Source organism: Sander vitreus, chromosome 4 (genome assembly GCF_031162955.1).
Source record: "Sander vitreus isolate 19-12246 chromosome 4, sanVit1, whole genome shotgun sequence".
In the NCBI taxonomy this organism is placed as follows: domain Eukaryota; kingdom Metazoa; phylum Chordata; class Actinopteri; order Perciformes; family Percidae; genus Sander; species Sander vitreus.
Genome location: NC_135858.1, coordinates 34,344,375 through 34,362,418, shown reverse-complemented (window position 1 = coordinate 34,362,418; position 18,044 = coordinate 34,344,375). Strand labels below are relative to the sequence as shown.

General features: G+C 37.9%; 2 protein-coding genes and 1 pseudogene across 4 annotated transcripts in view; 1 reads left to right on the top strand and 2 right to left on the bottom strand.

Annotated features, from left to right (window-relative positions):
* LOC144516142 (CD276 antigen homolog) overlaps window positions 1-18,044 on the top strand; it is a 192,023-nt pseudogene that overhangs the window by 142,036 nt on the left and 31,943 nt on the right. The gene's annotated exons all lie outside the window — the stretch shown is intronic.
* The window catches only part of LOC144517362 (uncharacterized), a 403,478-nt gene that overhangs the window by 362,961 nt on the left and 22,473 nt on the right, over window positions 1-18,044 (bottom strand). The gene's annotated exons all lie outside the window — the stretch shown is intronic.
* On the bottom strand, window positions 1,186-18,034 carry LOC144517359 (CD276 antigen-like). 2 transcript variants are annotated; one of them, XM_078249444.1, is made up of 9 exons: window positions 14,285-17,600; window positions 13,556-13,654; window positions 12,716-13,042; window positions 12,048-12,380; window positions 8,831-9,175; window positions 7,824-8,156; window positions 3,447-3,779; window positions 2,464-2,805; window positions 1,186-1,886 (listed from the first exon to the last, which is right to left on the bottom strand). In XM_078249444.1, exons 3-9 carry the CDS (start codon window positions 12,942-12,944, stop codon window positions 1,840-1,842), a joined length of 1,962 nt encoding a protein of 653 aa, XP_078105570.1. In that variant the 5' UTR covers window positions 12,945-13,042; window positions 13,556-13,654; window positions 14,285-17,600; the 3' UTR covers window positions 1,186-1,839. The 2 variants fall into 2 exon arrangements, with proteins under 2 accessions (XP_078105570.1, XP_078105571.1); XM_078249445.1 differs by lacking the exon at window positions 3,447-3,779 and having other exon boundaries at window positions 14,285-18,034.

Genomic DNA, 18,044 nt, shown 5'->3' with positions numbered 1-18,044 from the left:
CAATATTAAAGAAAATTCAATTCAACATTTTGTTCATATTCTGGCTGCACAATCACAGTTTTACCGCTAACACATCATTTATTTTTGGTTTCTGGTCTACACAGATCTGCCCCAAAATCCATTCTTTTCTGTTTGGAAATAAAGTTAATGTTAATGCACAAACATGAACCAGAATAGCAGGTGCACTTAGAGACGCCTACTGCTCTGTGTGTGTCGCTGCGTGATTAGAATAGAGTCCTACATCAAATCTAGTCAATCATTTAAATAATAGAATAAAATGATCTTGAGTACATTATAACATCCTGTCGTATGAATTGAAGCAGTCCCATCTTTTCACTCTCGGCTTCACACATATGGCTGTAAAACTAGAGGCCAGAGTTCAAACAAACATTAAAAACTATTAATAAAAGTAGAGTTAACTTTTTGGCTTGGTTACTTTCAAAAACAAAAACAAAATGTAGATGCATCTCTCAGCAACATCAGGCAGAGTGGACACTCAGATGTAATCATCATATCAAATGAGAGGACATCTTTAACTGTTTATTCAAAGTACTCACCAACATCAAGCTTCATGTAGAACATTTCAGGTTTCTCATTTAATGGAACACTACATCTGTAGTCTCCACTGTCAGCCCTCGTCGTATTTCTGATGATTATGGAGGCGTTGCCTTGTTTCAGTTCATCTGGAAAATGTGAGACTCGACCTTTGAACTGCTCACTCTGACCTGGACGCTCGTCACTGTAAAGATCACCTTTATCATACAGGAACACCTCCTGATTATCATCAGTTGTCTGGGAAACCTTCTGCCAGATAAACCGTGTTAACCGAAGGTCCTCCTTGGGCCTGAGGGAACAGGGTAAAGTAACATCACTGCCTTCTTCCACTATGAGTTTTGGCTCTGGAAGATAAAAACATGTATTAATCAATATGTTTACATGCAGAGTCATCAGTTAGTAATTATTAAGGCAGAAAAAAGTGTAAGCAGAATTATTCCACAAAGGCAGTTTTACCAGCAGTTTAGTTTGTAGTCTAATTTCTCCTCCATAATTATATCTGCATTGTTTTTAAAAATATAACCCAAATATTTGAACTATGTTTAAGCTTGTACTGCATTATATAATTTACATACCTTTCATTACATATATTCAATCATTTTAAGACTAGAATAAAATGATCTTGCGGTTAACATTAAACAGTGCAAGAACATAGTAAAGAGTACAGTACAGAGAGGCTTTTTTTCTAAATACGTATTTCTTTGGTGTATCTGCTTTTAAAAGATAGTGATAGAGACGGTCAGGAAAGGCAGGAGATGACATGCAGCAAAGAGCCCTGTGGTGGACTCAAACCAAAGTCACAGTGGTGAGGACTCAGCCTAAAGTACGGACTCTACCCGGTGACCCACCAGGGCGCTTTATTCACTTTCTCACTGAGTTAGATAAGAAGATCAATACCACATCTCAGCCTTTACTATTCTTCTAAATACACAAGCAAGAAATGATTGTCTAAAGAGCAAACAACTGTAATAAAACACTATAAAATAACAAAAAATGTATATGAAGTGACCTTTTTTACACAATATTTCACACTTCACACAATCACAGAAAACTTGGTGTGAATACAAAAATACAAGACTTATAAGAGCATCATCATGTTGATCTGGTCCTCTCTGCTCTACACACCTCTGGAACAGGAATACTGTACAAGTCTGACAAACAGTTACACAATCAACTACAACTGCAAGACCAAATAAGTGAGCCTATTAATTGTGATATAACACAAGCATAAGATAACTGAAAACTAAAATAAATGTTTCCAGCAACACAGACATTATCAAAGCCTCATTTCTTCATTAATGGATGAAGTTCATCTGGCTCTGGAGTTGGACCTGCAGGAAAAAAGACAAAACAATATTAAAGAAAATTCAATTCAACATTTTGTTCATATTCTGGCTGCACAATCACAGTTTTACCGCTAACACATCATTTATTTTTGGTTTCTGGTCTACACAGATCTGCCCCAAAATCCATTCTTTTCTGTTTGGAAATAAAGTTAAAGTTAATGCACAAACATGAACCAGAATAGCAGGTGCACTTAGAGACGCCTACTGCTCTGTGTGTGTCGCTGCGTGATTAGAATAGAGTCCTACATCAAATCTAGTCAATCATTTAAATAATAGAATAAAATGATCTTGAGTACATTATAACATCCTGTCGTATGAATTGAAGCAGTCCCATCTTTTCACTCTCGGCTTCACACATATGGCTGTAAAACTAGAGGCCAGAGTTCAAACAAACATTAAAAACTATTAATAAAAGTAGAGTTAACTTTTTGGTTGGTTACTTTCAAAAACAAAAACAAAATGTAGATGCATCTCTCAGCAACATCAGGCAGATGTGGACACTCAGATGTAATCATCATGTCAAATGAGAGGACATCTTTAACTGTTTATTCAAAGAACTCACCAACATCAAGCTTCATGTAGAACATTTCAGGTTTCTCATTTAATGGAACACTACATCTGTAGTCTCCACTGTCAGCCCTCGTCGTATTTCTGATGATTATGGAGGCGTTGCCTTGTTTCAGTTCATCTGGAAAATGTGAGACTCGACCTTTGAACTGCTCACTCTGACCTGGACGCTCGTCACTGTAAAGATCGCCTTTATCATACAGGAACACCTCCTGATTATCATCAGTTGTCTGGGAAACCTTCTGCCAGATAAACCGTGTTAACCGAAGGTCCTCCTTGGTAATGAGGGAACAGGGTAAAGTAACATCACTGCCTTCTTCCACTATGAGTTTTGGCTCTGGAAGATAAAAACATGTATTAATCAATATGTTTACATGCAGAGTCATCAGTTAGTAATTATTAAGGCAGAAAAAAGTGTAAGCAGAATTATTCCACAAAGGCAGTTTTACCAGCAGTTTAGTTTGTAGTCTAATTTCTCCTCCATAATTATATCTGCATTGTTTTTAAAAATATAACCCAAATATTTGAACTATGTTTAAGCTTGTACTGCATTATATAATTTACATACCTTTCATTACATATATTCAATCATTTTAAGACTAGAATAAAATGATCTTGAGTACATTATAACATCCTGTCGTATGAATTGAAGCAGTCCCATCTTTTCACTCTCGGCTTCACACATATGGCTGTAAAACTAGAGGCCAGAGTTCAAACAAACTAACTTTATGTTGGTTACTTTTGAAAACAAAAACAAAATGTAGATGCATCTCTCAGCAACATCAGGCAGTGTGCAGACTCAGATTTAATCTACTACAGACTGCTGATATTTCATTAAGAAATGTGAAACTGACACCATCGATGAGTTCAAAGTTTTCATCATGTTTGTTCAGATGCAGCAGCTAGATAACAAGGTGGAGACGAGGCTCCAGTCCTTAAATGAGAGGACATCTTTAACTGTTTCATCAAAGTACTCACCAACAACAAGCTTAATGTGGAATTCTTGAGGTTTCTGAATGAATGGAACACTACATCTGTAGTCTCCACTGTCAGCCCTCGTAGTATTTCTGATGATTATGGAGGCGTTGCCTTGTTCCAGTTCATCTGAAAAATGTGAGACTCGACCTTTGAACTGCTCACTCTGACCTGGACGCTCGTCACTGTAAAGATCACCATTATCATACTGGAACACCTTCTGACCACCATCAGTTTTCTCCCAGACGAACCATGTTAACCGAAGGTCCTCCTTGGTGATGAGGGAAGAGGGTAAAGTAACATCACGGCCTTCTCTCACTTTGATGACTTTTGGCCCTGGAAGGTGAAAACATGTATTAATCAATATGTTTACATGCAGAGTAATCAATTTGTAATTATTAAGGCAGAAAAAATTGTTAGAATTATTCCACAAAGGCAGTTTTACAAGCAGTTTAGTTTATAGTCAAATTTCTCCTACATAATTATATCTGCATATTTTTTTTAAACATAACCAAAATATTTTATCTATGTTTAAGCTTGTACTGCATTATATAATTTACATACCCTTCATTACATATATTTATTCATTTTAATAATAGAATAAAATGATCTTGAGTACATTATAACATCCTGTCATATGAATTGAAGCAGTCCCATCTTTTCACTCTCGGCTTCACACATATGGCTGTAAAACTAGAGGCCAGAGTTCAAACAAACATTAAAAACTATGCATAAAAGTAGAGTTAACCTTTTGCTTTGCTACTTTTGAAAACAAAACCAAAATGCAGATGCATCTCTCAGTAACATCAGGCAGTGTTCACACTCTAATTTAATCTACTTACTTATTATGGAAAACAATAAAATAAGTTACCATAGTTATGCGGATGACACACAAATTTATATAACCTTATCGCCAGGGGACTATAGTCCAATACAACAACTGACTAAGTGCATTGAACAAATTAACGACTGGATGTGCCAGAACTTTCTTAAATTAAATGACGAAAAAACTGAGGTGGTTGTTTTTGGAGCAAAAGTGGAACGATTAAAAGTCAGCACTCAGCTTCAAACGATAATGTTAAAAACAACAGACAAAGCCAGAAATCTTGGTGTAGTCATGGACTCAGACCTGAATTTTAACAGCCACATTAAGACAATTACAAAGTCAGCCTATTACCACCTTAAAACTATATCAAGGGTTAAAGGACTTATGTCTCAGCAGGATTTGGAAAAACTTGTCCGTGCTTTTATCTTCAGTAGACTTGACTACTGTAACGGTGTCTTCACAGGTCTCCCTAAAAAATCAATCAGACAGCTGCAGCTGATTCAGAACGCTGCTGCTCGAGTCCTCACTAAGACCAAGAGAGTGGATAACATCATTCCAGTTCTGAAGTCTCTACACTGGCTTCCAGTGCCTCAAAGAATTGATTTCTAACTTCTGCTGGTTTATTAATCACTAAACGGTTTAGGGCCAAAATACAGTCAGGTCCATAAATATTGGGACATCGACACAATTCTAATCTAAACGAACAAGATGTGCTTTAACTGCAGACTTTCAGCTTTAATTTGAGGGTATTTACATCCAAATCAGGTGAACGGTGTAGGAATTACAACAGTTTGTATATGTGCCTCCCACTTTCTAAGGGACCAAAAGTAATGGGACAGATTAACAATCATAAATCAAACTTTCACTTTTTAATACTTGGTTGCAAATCCTTTGCAATCAATTCCAGCCTGAAGTCTGGAACGCATAGACATCACCAGACACTGGGTTTCATCCCTGGTGATGCTCTGCCAGGCCTCTACTGCAACTGTCTTCAGTTCCTGCTTGTTCTTGGGGCATTTTCCCTTCAGTTTTGTCTTCAGCAAGTGAAATGCATGCTCAATCGGATTCAGGTCAGGTGATTGACTTGGCCATTGCATAACATTCCACTTCTTTCCCTTAAAAAAACTCTTTGGTTGCTTTCGCAGTATGCTTGGTCATTGTCCATCTGCACTGTGAGCGCCGTCCAATGAGTTCTGAAGCATTTGGCTGAATATGAGCAGATAATATTGCCCGAAACGCTTCAGAATTCATCCTGCTGCTTTTGTCAGCAGTCACATCATCAATAAATACAAGAGAACCAGTTCCATTGGCAGCCATACATGCCCACGCCATGACACTACCACCACCATACTTCACTGATGAGGTGGTATGCTTTGGATCATGAGCAGTTCCTTTCCTTCTCCATACTCTTCTCTTCCCATCACTCTGGTACAAGTTGATCTTTGTCTCATCTGTCCATAGGATGTTGTTCCAGAAATGTGAAGGCTTTTTTTAGATGTTGTTTGGCAAACTCTAATCTGGCCTTCCTGTTTTTGAGGCTCACCAATGGTTTACATCTTGTAGTGAACCCTCTGTATTCACTCTGGTGAAGTCTTCTCTTGATTGTTGACTTTGACACACATACACCTACCTCCTGGAGAGTGTTCTTGATCTGGCCAACTGTTGTGAAGGGTGTTTTCTTCACCAGGGAAAGTATTCTTCGGTCATCCACCACAGTTGTTTTCCGTGGTCTTCCGGGTCTTTTGGTGTTGCTGAGCTCACCGGTGCGTTCTTTCTTTTTAAGAATGTTCCAAACAGTTGATTTGGCCACACCTAATGTTTTTGCTATCTCTCTGATGGGTTTGTTTAGATTTTTCAGCCTAATGATGGCTTGCTTCACTGATAGTGACAGCTCTTTGGATCTCATATTGAGAGTTGACAGCAACAGATTCCAAATGCAAATAGCACACTTGAAATGAACTCTGGACCTTTTATCTGCTCCTTGTAAATGGAATAATGAGGGAATAACACACACCTGGCCATGGAACAGCTGAGCAGCCAGTTGTCCCATTACTTTTGGTCCCTTAGAAAGTGGGAGGCACATATACAAACTGTTGTAATTCCTACACCGTTCACCTGATTTGGATGTAAATACCCTCAAATTAAAGCTGAAAGTCTGCAGTTAAAGCACATCTTGTTCGTTTCATTTCAACTCCATTGTGGTGGTGTATAGAGCCAAAAAGATTAGAATTGTGTCGATGTCCCAATATTTATGGACCTGACTGTACATTTCTGATCTGCTGCTACACTATGAACCACCCAGACCTCTCAGGTCGTCTGGGACAGGCCTGCTTGTTGTCCCCAGAGTCAGAACTAAACAGGGGGAAGCAGCTTTCAGTTTTTACGCTCCACATATCTGGAACAAACTCCCAGAAAACTGCAGGTCTGCTGCAACTCTCAGTTCTTTTAAATCAAAGCTAAAGACCTATCTTTTTGATGTTGCCTTTCTTTAAATAACTGCTCATTTGTCATTCTGAAGTTGCATTGATGACACTGTATGACATTCTATAACTGCTCTTTAATGTTTAATTTCTTATACTGCACTGTAACTTTTATTCACGTATTTTATCTCTCAGTTTCTTATTGAAATCATTGAGACGAATACTGACAGTGGGAAATTTTTTTTGGGGTTTTATTTTGAGATTCTGGTTGAACAAAATATATTTGAATTGTGATTATTTTTGATAGCTTTTACAAAAGGTAAAGGCCATATTTCCCCGAAAATCATCTCTCCAAAACGGGTCAGACAGTAGTCTTATTATCCATAACAAAGACCAGTCTGTGAACTGGTCAGATTTAGTCTGTGAACTAGGTCAAAAAGGCAAGTCTGTGAACTTGTCAGACAGGTCTGGGAACTTATCAGAGACAGTCTGTGAACTGCCCCGGATTTAGTAAGGTTTGCCGAAATTAAACCAAGCTTTGTACGCGACGGCTACATCGTAGGGAAAAGTAGTACTGCTGAGATTTTGTTATGGGTAATGAAAATACTAAGTCACTTGAGCCAGAGGGCCCTGTAGTCGGAGAAATGAAAGGAAAATATGGACTCAAATGTGTAAATTGTCTTCCATACTGGTCCAAAAATGTTGGTTTCCCAGAAAATTGATCATTTAGTACAAGCAAATTAAAGTTAAAACTGGATTTAGAAGAGGAAGAAAACAAACTGAAGGGGAACTTTAATTTCTTATACTGCACTGTCTTTTATTCTTTCTTTCTTTTAATCATTTTTATCCGCTCTTTAATGTTTTAATTATTATTTTTTTTATCGTTTTCTAACTGCTCTTTAATGTTTCATGTAAAGCACTTTGAATTGCCCTGTTGCTGAAATGTGCTATACAAATAAAGCTGCCTTGCCTTGCCTTACTACAGACTGCTGATATTTCATTAAAAAACGTGAAACTGACACCATAAATGAGTTCAAAGTTTTCATCATGTTTGTTCAGATGCAGCAGCTAGATAACAAGGTGGAGACGAGGCTCCAGTCCTTAAATGAGGAACTGTTACATCAAAGTACTCACCAACAACAAGATAAATGTGGAATATTTGACGTTTCTGAATTGATTTAATAATACAGCTGTAGAGTCCAGTGTCAGCCCACGTTGTATTTCTGATGATTATGGAGGCGTTGCCTTGTTCCAGTTCATCTGGAAAATGTGAGACTCGACCTTTGAACAGCTCACTCTGATCTGGAAGCTCGTCACTGTAAAGATCGCCTTTATCACACAGGAACACAGCCTGATCATCATAAGTTTTCTCCCAGACGAACCGTGTTGATGTGATGTCCTCCTTGGTAATGAGGGAACAGGGTAAAGTAACATCACTGCCTTCTCTCACTCTGATGAGTTTTGGCTCTGACAGATAAAAACATGTATTAATCAATATGTTTACATGCAGAGTCATCAGTTAGTAATTATTAAGGCAGAAAGAAATTGTAAGCAGAATTATTCCACAAAGACAGTTTTACAAGCAGTTTAGTTTGTAGTCTAATTTCTCCTACATAATTATATCTGCATTTTTTTTTAAAACATAACCAAAATACAGTATTTGAACTATGTTTAATCATGTACTGCATTATATATTTAACATACCCTTCATTACATATATTCAATAATTTTAAGAATAGAATAAAATGATCTTGAGTACATTATAACATCCTGTCGTATGAATTGAAGCAGTCCCATCTTTTCACTCTCGGCTTCACACATATGGCTGTAAAACTAGAGGCCAGAGTTCAAACAAACATTAAAAACTATTAATAAAAGTAAAGTTAACATTTTGTTGGTTACTTTTGAAAACAAAAACAAAATGTAGATGCATCTCTCAGCAACATCAGGCAGTGTGCACACTCAGATTTAATCTACTACAGACTGCTGATATTTCATTAAGAAATGTGAAACTGACACCATCGATGAGTTCAAAGTTTTCATCATGTTTGTTCAGATGCAGCAGCTAGATAACAAGGTGGAGACGAGGCTCCAGTCCTTAAATGAGAGGACATCTTTAACTGTTTCATCAAAGTACTCACCAACAACAAGATAAATGTGGAATTCTTGAGGTTTCTGAATGAATGGAACACTACATCTGTAGTCTCCACTGTCAGCCCTCGTAGTATTTCTGATGATTATGGAGGCGTTGCCTTGTTCCAGTTCATCTGGAAAATGTGAGACTCGACCTTTGAACTGCTCACTCTGACCTGGACGCTCGTCACTGTAAAGATCACCTTTATCATACAGGAACACCTTCTGACCATCATCAGTTTTCTGGGAAACTTTCTTCCAGATAAACCGTGTTAACCGAAGGTCCTCCTTGGTAATGAGGGAACAGGGTAAAGTAACATCACTGCCTTCTCTCACTCTGATGAGTTTTGGCTCTGGAAGATGAAAACATGTATTAATCAATATGTTTACATGCAGAGTCATCAGTTATTAATTATTAAGGCAGAAAGAAATTGTAAGCAGAATTATTCCACAAAGGCAGTTTTACAGGCAGTTTAGTTTGTAGTCTAATTTCTCCTACATAATTATATCTGCATTTTTTTTAAACAGAACCAAAATAAAGGTGCTGGTCATATAATTAGAATATCATGAAAAAGTTGATTTATTTCAGTAATTCCATTCAAAAAGTGAAACTTGTATAATGTATACATTCATTCCACACAGACTGATATATTTCACGTGTTTATTTCTTTTAATTTTGATGATTAGAACTGACAACTACTGAAAACCCCAAATTCAGTATCTCCGAAAATTAGAATATTGTGAAAAGGTTCAATATTGAAGACACCTGGTGCCACACTCTAATCAGCTATTTAACTCAAAACACCTGCAAAGGCCTTTAAATGGTCTCTCAGTCTAGTTCTGTAGGCTACACAATCATGGGGAAGACTGCTGACTTGACAGCTGTCCAAAAGATGACCATTGACACCTTGCACAAGGAGAGCAAGACACAAAAGGTCATTGCTAAAGAGGCTGGCTGTTCACAGAGCTCTGTGTCCAAGCACATTAATAGAGAGGCCAAGGGAAGGAAAAGATGTGGTAGAAAAAAAGTGTACAAGCAATAGGGATAACCGCACTCTGGAGAGGATGGTGAAACAAAACCCATTCAAACATGTGGGGGAGATTCACAAAGAGTGGACTGCAGCTGGAGTCAGTGCTTCAAGAACCACCACGCACAGACGTATGCTAGACATGGGTTTCAGCTGTCACATTCCTTGTGTCAAGCCACTCCTGAACAAGACACAGCGTCAGAAGCGTCTCGCCTGGGCTAAAGACAAAAAGGACTGGACTGCTGCTGAGTGGTCCGAAGTTATGTTCTCTGATGAAAGTACATTTTGCATTTCCTTTGGAAATCAAGGTCCCAGAGTCTGGAGGAAGAGAGGAGAGGCACAGAATCCACGTTGCTTGAAGTCCAGTGTAAAGTTTCCACAGTCAGTGATGGTTTGGGGTGCCATGTCATCTGCTGGTGTTGGTCCACTGTGTTTTCTGAGGTCCAGGGTCAACGCAGCCATCTACCAGGAAGTTTTAGAGCACTTCATGCTACCTGCTGCTGACCAACTTTATGGAGATGCAGATTTCATTTTCCAACAGGACTTGGCACCTGCACACAGTGCCAAAGCTACCAGTACCTGGTTTAAGGACCATGGTGTCCCTGTTCTTAATTGGCCAGCAAACTCGCCTGACCTTAACCCTATAGATAATCTATGGGGTATTGTGAAGAGGAAGATGCGCCAGACCCAACAATGCAGAAGAGCTGAAGGCCACTATCAGAGCAACCTGGGCTCTCCTAACACCTGAGCAGTGCCACAGACTGATCGACTCCATGCCACGCCACATTACTGCAGTAATTCAGGCAAAAGGAGCCCCAACTAAGCATTGAGTGCTGTGCATGCTCATACTTTTCATGTTCATACTTTTCAGTTGGCCAACATTTCTAAAAATCCTTTTTTGTATTGTTCTTAAGTAATATTCAAATTTTCTGAGATACTGAATTTGGGATTTTCATTAGTTGTCAGTTCTAATCATCAAAAGTAAAAGAAATAAACACTTGGAATATATCAGTCTGTGTGGAATGAATGTATACATTATACAAGTTTCACTTTTTGAATGGAATTACTGAAATAAATCAACTTTTTGATATTCTAATTATATGACCAGCACCTGTATTTGAACTATGTTTAAGCTTGTACTGCATTATTTATTTAACATACCTTTCATTACATATATTCAAGAATTTTAAGAATAGAATAAAATGATCTTGAGTACATTATAACATTGTGTCGTATGAATTTAAGCAGCAGTCCCATCTTTTCACTCTCGGCTTCACACATATGGCTGTAAAACTAGAGGCCAGAGTTCAAACAAACATAACTATGCATAAAAGTAAAGTTAACTTTTTGTTGGTTACTTTCAAAAACAAAACCAAAATGTAGATGCATCTCTCAGCAACATCAGGCAGTGTGCACACTCAGATTTAATCTACTACAGACTGCTGATATTTCATTAAGAAATGTGAAACTGACACCATCGATGAGTTCAAAGTTTTCATCATGTTTGTTCAGATGCAGCAGCTAGATAACAAGGTGGAGACGAGGCTCCAGTCCTTAAATGAGAGGACATCTTTAAAGTGCTCATATTCTGCTCATTTTCAGGTTCATAATTGTATTTTGAGGTTATATCAGAATAGGTTTACATGGTTTAATTTACAAAAAACACCATATTTTTGTTGTATTGCACATTGCTGCAGCTCCTCTTTTCACCCTGTGTGTTGAGCTCTCTGTTTTAGCTACAGAGTGAGACATCGCACTTCTGTCGCACATGAGCAGTAGCTAGGTAAGGACTACTAGCCAGTCAGAAGCAGAGTATGAAGGCGTGCCCTGACAGTACCTAGGTAAGGACTACTAGCCAGTCAGAAGAAGAGTATGAGGGCGTGCCCTGACAGTAGCTAGGTAAGGACTACTAGCCAGTCAGAAGCAGAGTATGAGGGCGTGCGACACTAGCAGCTAGGCGAGTATTATAATGTGTGTTACAAAGTGACGCATGTTCGTCACAGAAGTAAAGGCTGGACTACAATAGAGCTGTTTGGAGCAGTTTGTGAAAAGTGTTTTCTGTTGCAGTCCCTTTGGGGTGGACTTTGGGCTTTTTCACTTTGTAAACCTATAATATGCACAAAAAGATATATAACACAATAAAGGAAAGGGGAAAAGCATAATATGAGCACTTTAACTGTTTAATCAAAGTACTCACCAACATCAAGCTTAATGTAGAACATTTCAGGTTTCTCATTTAATGGAATAATACATCTGTAGACTCCACTGTCAGCCCTCCTCGTATTTCTGATGATTATGGAGGCGTTGCCTTGTTCCAGTTCATCTGGAAAATGTGAGACTCGACCTTTGAACTGCTCACTCTGACCTGGACGCTCGTCACTGTAAAGATCACCTTTATCATACAGGAACACCTTCTGATCATCATCAGTTTTCTCCCAGACGAACCATGTTAACCGAAGGTCCTCCTTGGTCCTGAGTGAACAGGGTAAAGTAACATCACTGCCTTCTCTCACTTTGATGACTTTTGGGTCTGGAAGACAAAAACATGCATTAATCAATATGTTTACATGCAGAGTCATCAGTTAGTAATTATTAAGGCAGAAAAAAAAATTGTAAGCAGAATTATTCCACAAAGGCAGTTTTACCAGCATTTTGGTTATCTTTGTAAAATATAGAGTGTGGTCTAGACCTGCTCTCTCTGTCTTGAGATAACTCTTATGATTTGATACTATAAATAAAATTGAATTGAGTTGTAGTCTAACTTCTCTTCTAACATAATTATTACTGTTTTTATTTTATAGAAGACCAACATATTTAAGTTGTTAAATAAGAGGACATCTTTAATTGTTTCATCAAAGTACTCACCAACAACAAGCTTAATGTGGAATTTTTGATGTTTCTGAATGAATGGAAAACTACATCTGTAGTCTCCACTGTCAGCCCTCGTTATATTTCTGATGGTTATGGAGGCGTTGCCTTGTTCCAGTCCATTTGGAAAATGTGAGACTCGACCTTTGAACTGTTCACTCTGATCTGGAAGCTCGCCTTTATCGTACAGGAACACCTCCATCTGACTTTCATCTTTCTGAGACATTTTCTTCCAGTTAAACTGTGTTGACCTAATGTCCTTGTTCCTGAGGGAACAGGGTAAAGTCACACCACGGCCTTCTTCCACTTTGATGAGCTTTGGCTCTGGAAAATAAAACATGTATTAATCAATATGTTAACATGCAGAGTCATCAATTAGTAATTATTAAGGCAGAACAAAAATTGTAAGCAGAATTATTCCACAAAGGCAGTTTTACAAGCAGTTTATTTGTAGTCTAATTTCTCCTCCATAATTATTTCTGCATATTCTTTTCATACACGACCAAAATACTTCAACTGTTTAAGCTTGTAGTGTATTATGTAATTCTCATACCCTACATTAAATATAATAAATAATAATAAGAATGAATTAAGAATGAAATAAAATCATCTTAAGTACATTATAACATCCTATCACAGTTTTATTAAAGAAAATCCAACTGACCTGATCCTACTCTGGTGTAAATACCAACACAATGATTAATGACTGAAGGTAAAACAACTGCAAAGACTCTAAGTATGACAGTGATGATGATAAAATGATGATGATCTAAATTATTATTGTTATTTTGCCTGCTCATCATGAATATGTTCATACAATACATTTTTTACACTTACTTCTTTTACGCCTGTATGAAATACACACAGCTAGAATAACACCAGCAACAAGAAAAAGAACACCAATAACTACAGCAACAAGCCATCCAGTGGAGAACCCTGAAACAGAAGACAAAAAGTTAATGTAACACTATTTTAACGTTCAACCTTGACGGATGGCCCTTTGTACATCAAATCTAGGAGACGATCCATGTTTAAGCTTAAGAGAACAATTAGCATTGTTGTATAAGGTTCTGATGGCATCGCAAAATAATTCACCAAATCTCCTAAGTGAATGAAAAAGAAAATTGTGCTCCAGAGTTTCAAAAGCTTTAAAGAAGTCTAGGAAAAAAATAAAACTGTTTTCTGAAATGAAATGTGAGTAATCAAGTATATCTAAAACCAACCTAATATTGTCAGAGATATGCCTGTTAGGCTTGAACCCTGATTGTGCTTCGTCAATAATTGATGCAAGTACTATTTTAATTCTTTTAGCAAAGATGAGGGCTAATATTCTGTAATCATTATTTAGTAAACAAATAGGGCGGCAGTTATCAATACAAAGTACATCTTTACGAGGTTTTGGAATGAGTGTTATTAAGCCCTGAGTCATATTCCAAGGTGACGTATTGGCTAAAATACTTTCATTGAACACTTGTAGTAAAAAGGGAGCTAATTGCAAGTGTTGGTGTATCAATGTCTCACACACATGATGTAGAGATCAGTAACTTCATCAAAATCAGGACTCACCTGAGGTTGGCTCTGCTCCGTCACATAAAAGAGAAAACAAAAGATGTTAGAGAGCTTATTAAATATCATTCATCAACTTGGTAGAGAGGCAACACTGAGAAAACACCTGAACTTTGTTTCCTGTTTATTGAACAGAATTTGTCCTCTGATATGTTATACCCGTTTTATCATCCTACTCTCCTTCTTGCAAAAGTCTCAGCAGCAGGACGGCACTAGCTAGTCAGCCTGGGAACCAGACCAATCTGCAGAGCTCATGTGTTATTTCCTCTGGCAGAAGGTGATATGCTGGTGATGCCAGGCTAGCTAGTTGCTTTAAGGCTGAATCTCATTTCTCTGTCTTACCCCTTCCCCTTAGTTTTGCGCGTTCATGTGAGAGTAAGGGCTATCCCAATTCTCGTTTTGATCGAGGGGTAGGGCTAAGGGGGAGGGCTAGATACCCCTTAAAACCAAGCAAAGTTGCTAGCTTACTTGAAAGCAAGGGGTACCCAGAATACACTGCGCAACCGGCAACAATGGTGGCCAGATCGACCAGAGAGACCCATAAATGTAATTATTTTCGGCTTAAAGAATTGATTTAAAAGTTACGACAGTCTTGTTTTGTGCTCTACACAGTCCTGTACGTATATATTTGCAACCATGATCTAAATTGAAACATTTTTAAAAATCACTAGTTGGCTACGCTAACGTTACATTGCTGATTTGCACAACAGTCCCACATTTCTCTGCCTTGAATGGACTCCATGCATGTCTACAGTGTTAACTAAACTCCATTAGCAGCGAATTTCGTTTGATATCAGTGCATAACACTACTTGCTTTGGAGACATCGATACGTGCTTTACATACACCGTCCTGTATCATACAGGGACGCAGGAGGAAACTCAGCAGCTGATCCACTTTTGGGCTGAAAACGAGCAGAAGTTTCTTAAATCAAAATATGTTGCAAAACAGCTATGGGAGTGAGTCATGCGTTCATGTTGTAGCCATTCATAATTGTATTGGTGATGTATTATTGTAATCGTTAGTAATTCATTCCTGTTCATTCACCTTTACGTTGTTGTTGGTTATGATACAGGACACTGATGAAAGAAACGGGGTTGGAGGGAAAGGTTACTGGCCAACAGTTTCATGTATATTGTCAATCTTATGATTACAATATTGGTATTAATATTTCACCATTGCACTGAACTGCCTGCACTACCTTTATATTTAAATCTTAAATCTCAGACTATACTAATATTGCACTATTCCTTCCCTCTCTTCAATTGTTATTGTATATTTTTTGTAAATTTATATTGTATTGTTATTCTGTATACTTTACAGTATACAGAATAATGTCCTTTCTGTTTGTATTCTTATATGTTAGTGTTGTACTTTGAGAGCAAAGATTAACCAGAGTCAAATTCCTTGTTTGTTTGCGCAAACCTGGCCAATAAAGCTGATTCTGATTCTGATTTTAGTTATGGTCAGGGACGGACTGACAATCTGGGCGCTCGGGAAAAGTCCAGAACGGCACAAAAAAGGTCTAATAAAGCGATATTAACAGCCAACAGCAGGGGGCGCTAATACGATCACTTATATGCTACGTGTAAAAAAAAAAAAAAACTGAGGAAGAAGAGTAGGCCTACATCATTAGACGTGACTGGTCATGATGAGGGACAGACAGCAGAGTTAATTTCACATCAGAAGAGGTACTGGTAAGTGCCAGGAGCAGGACACATTGTAATAGGCTGCCTTCATCGCTATCTTAGCAAATTGCATAGTCAGCTATCAACATGGGCGTGCATCATGATTATGAAAATTATCGTGCCATTTAGTGCTGTCAAACTTAACGTGTTTAATAATTTCTGTTAGGTTAATTTGAAACATTAAACGCGTTAATAATAAATAATCGTGGGTTGAACGTGATTTCACTTCGTTGTATATGAGAGGTTGAGTGAGCTCACTTTGCTGCTAGGATGAAGACTATGGTATTGAATTAAACAGGAAAACATCAGGCATGCATTGGTACCACTCTAAACGTGCTAACAAACAGGGAAGGGGGCTAAATAATTCACCAAGTTTAACCAAAAGTTTAACCAAAAACTCCTAGCTTGCCCTTTCTGTCTGTCTTCCATCAGAGTGCAGTCTTTCCTTGTCTTTCACTTCACAGACAAAATTGATAGGGCCTAGTCATTTTCATCATTTCACAGCCTTAATATGAATCAAAAGTGTAATATGACATTGACAAAATATTAAATTAAAGGTTATTTAATGCTAATTCTTTAACACAAAGCAAAACATATTATATCATCAATACTAGCTAATAACCTCTCTTTAAAATCATTTGTTTATTCAGATTGAAGACAGTTGCAGCACAAAAGATGACAGGGAGAGTGCAGGGAAGTGCCAGGATGTCCCAGGATGCTCTACATCACAATATTTCAAACGGCCTAAGTCAGATAGTCACAGCCTGGAACAATATTTTGCTTACCACCCTCAGCAAAAGCTAAACACCTGTTTTTAGATTAGATGTTTTATAATTACAAGTTTGTATAATTTGGGGTTTCTGTAGCCAGTGACATTTCATTATTTGTATTTTATTTTCAATGCAGATGTAATGGCATTGTACATTTTTTGTTTTTATTTGAAGGCTGAGGCTTTATTAATAAACACAACCCCAATTATCATCATTGGTTTTGAGATGTTACTTGCTGTGAATACCTTGTCTGATAGGCTACAGTATTGTGGCATAGTATCAGGACATCCTGGCTAGTGTCTGTCGCGCACAGCTAGGGGCGGATGGCCGGATGATGGGCCTATTGGGAGAAAGTCCAGGGCTGTTTTTTAACCCCAGTCCGTCCCTGGTTATGGTTCTAATAGTTGATAATGGTTCTGTAATATATATATAATATAATAATAATAATATATAATGTGTTTGCACGTTATGTTTACTTTATTGGACAATACAGACAGATTTTTGTTAACAAAGAAAGTGTTTCTGAACATCAATGACATTCAAAACTGTGATAACTGAAACAGATATACAAAACACCACGCAGTGTGTATACAAATATTATGACGATGTTTGATGACGACCAAGTGGTGTCTCATTTCATAGGGGTATGTTTTCATCCCTAGCCCTTACCACTCGGTTTCGAGGGACAAGGGCTAGGGGTAAGACAAAGGGCTAGGGGAAAGGGGAAGGGCTAGGGGTAAAGGGAAGGGCTAGGGGTAAGGGGAAGGGCTAGGGGTAAAGGGAAGGGGTAAGACAGAGAAATGAGATTTAGCCTTTTAGTCTGAGGCTGTGAAATAGCCACGCCCCTTCATCTGGATATCACAAGTGGAAGTAATAGAGAGAAATGTGTACGTATGAAGTCCCTTCCCATATTTATTCTTTATTTAATATTGAATAAAATGGCAATCCATAACAAGTGGGCCTTTAAATGTAACATTATTATTGCCATAACATTTAGCAATATTAGATAATTTAGTAACATAATTTAACTGTATTTAACAGGTCTTTTGTTTTCTGTAGATAAGCTACTCCACAGTTACATGTAGTAGTTAGTTTGTGGTAATATTTCTAACAACGAGCTCAGCGGTGTGTAAGAATCAGAAACCATTTCATCCCCAAAGCATCATGGGAAATAGAGCAAACAACACTACAGGCTTTGTTTTCTGTGTGTTTACATCTCAACTGGAAAGAAGAAACTAACTGTAGAGAAAAGAGGCCAGACTTTCTTTGGTAGCAGGACACCCACAGAACAAAGACACTTCATT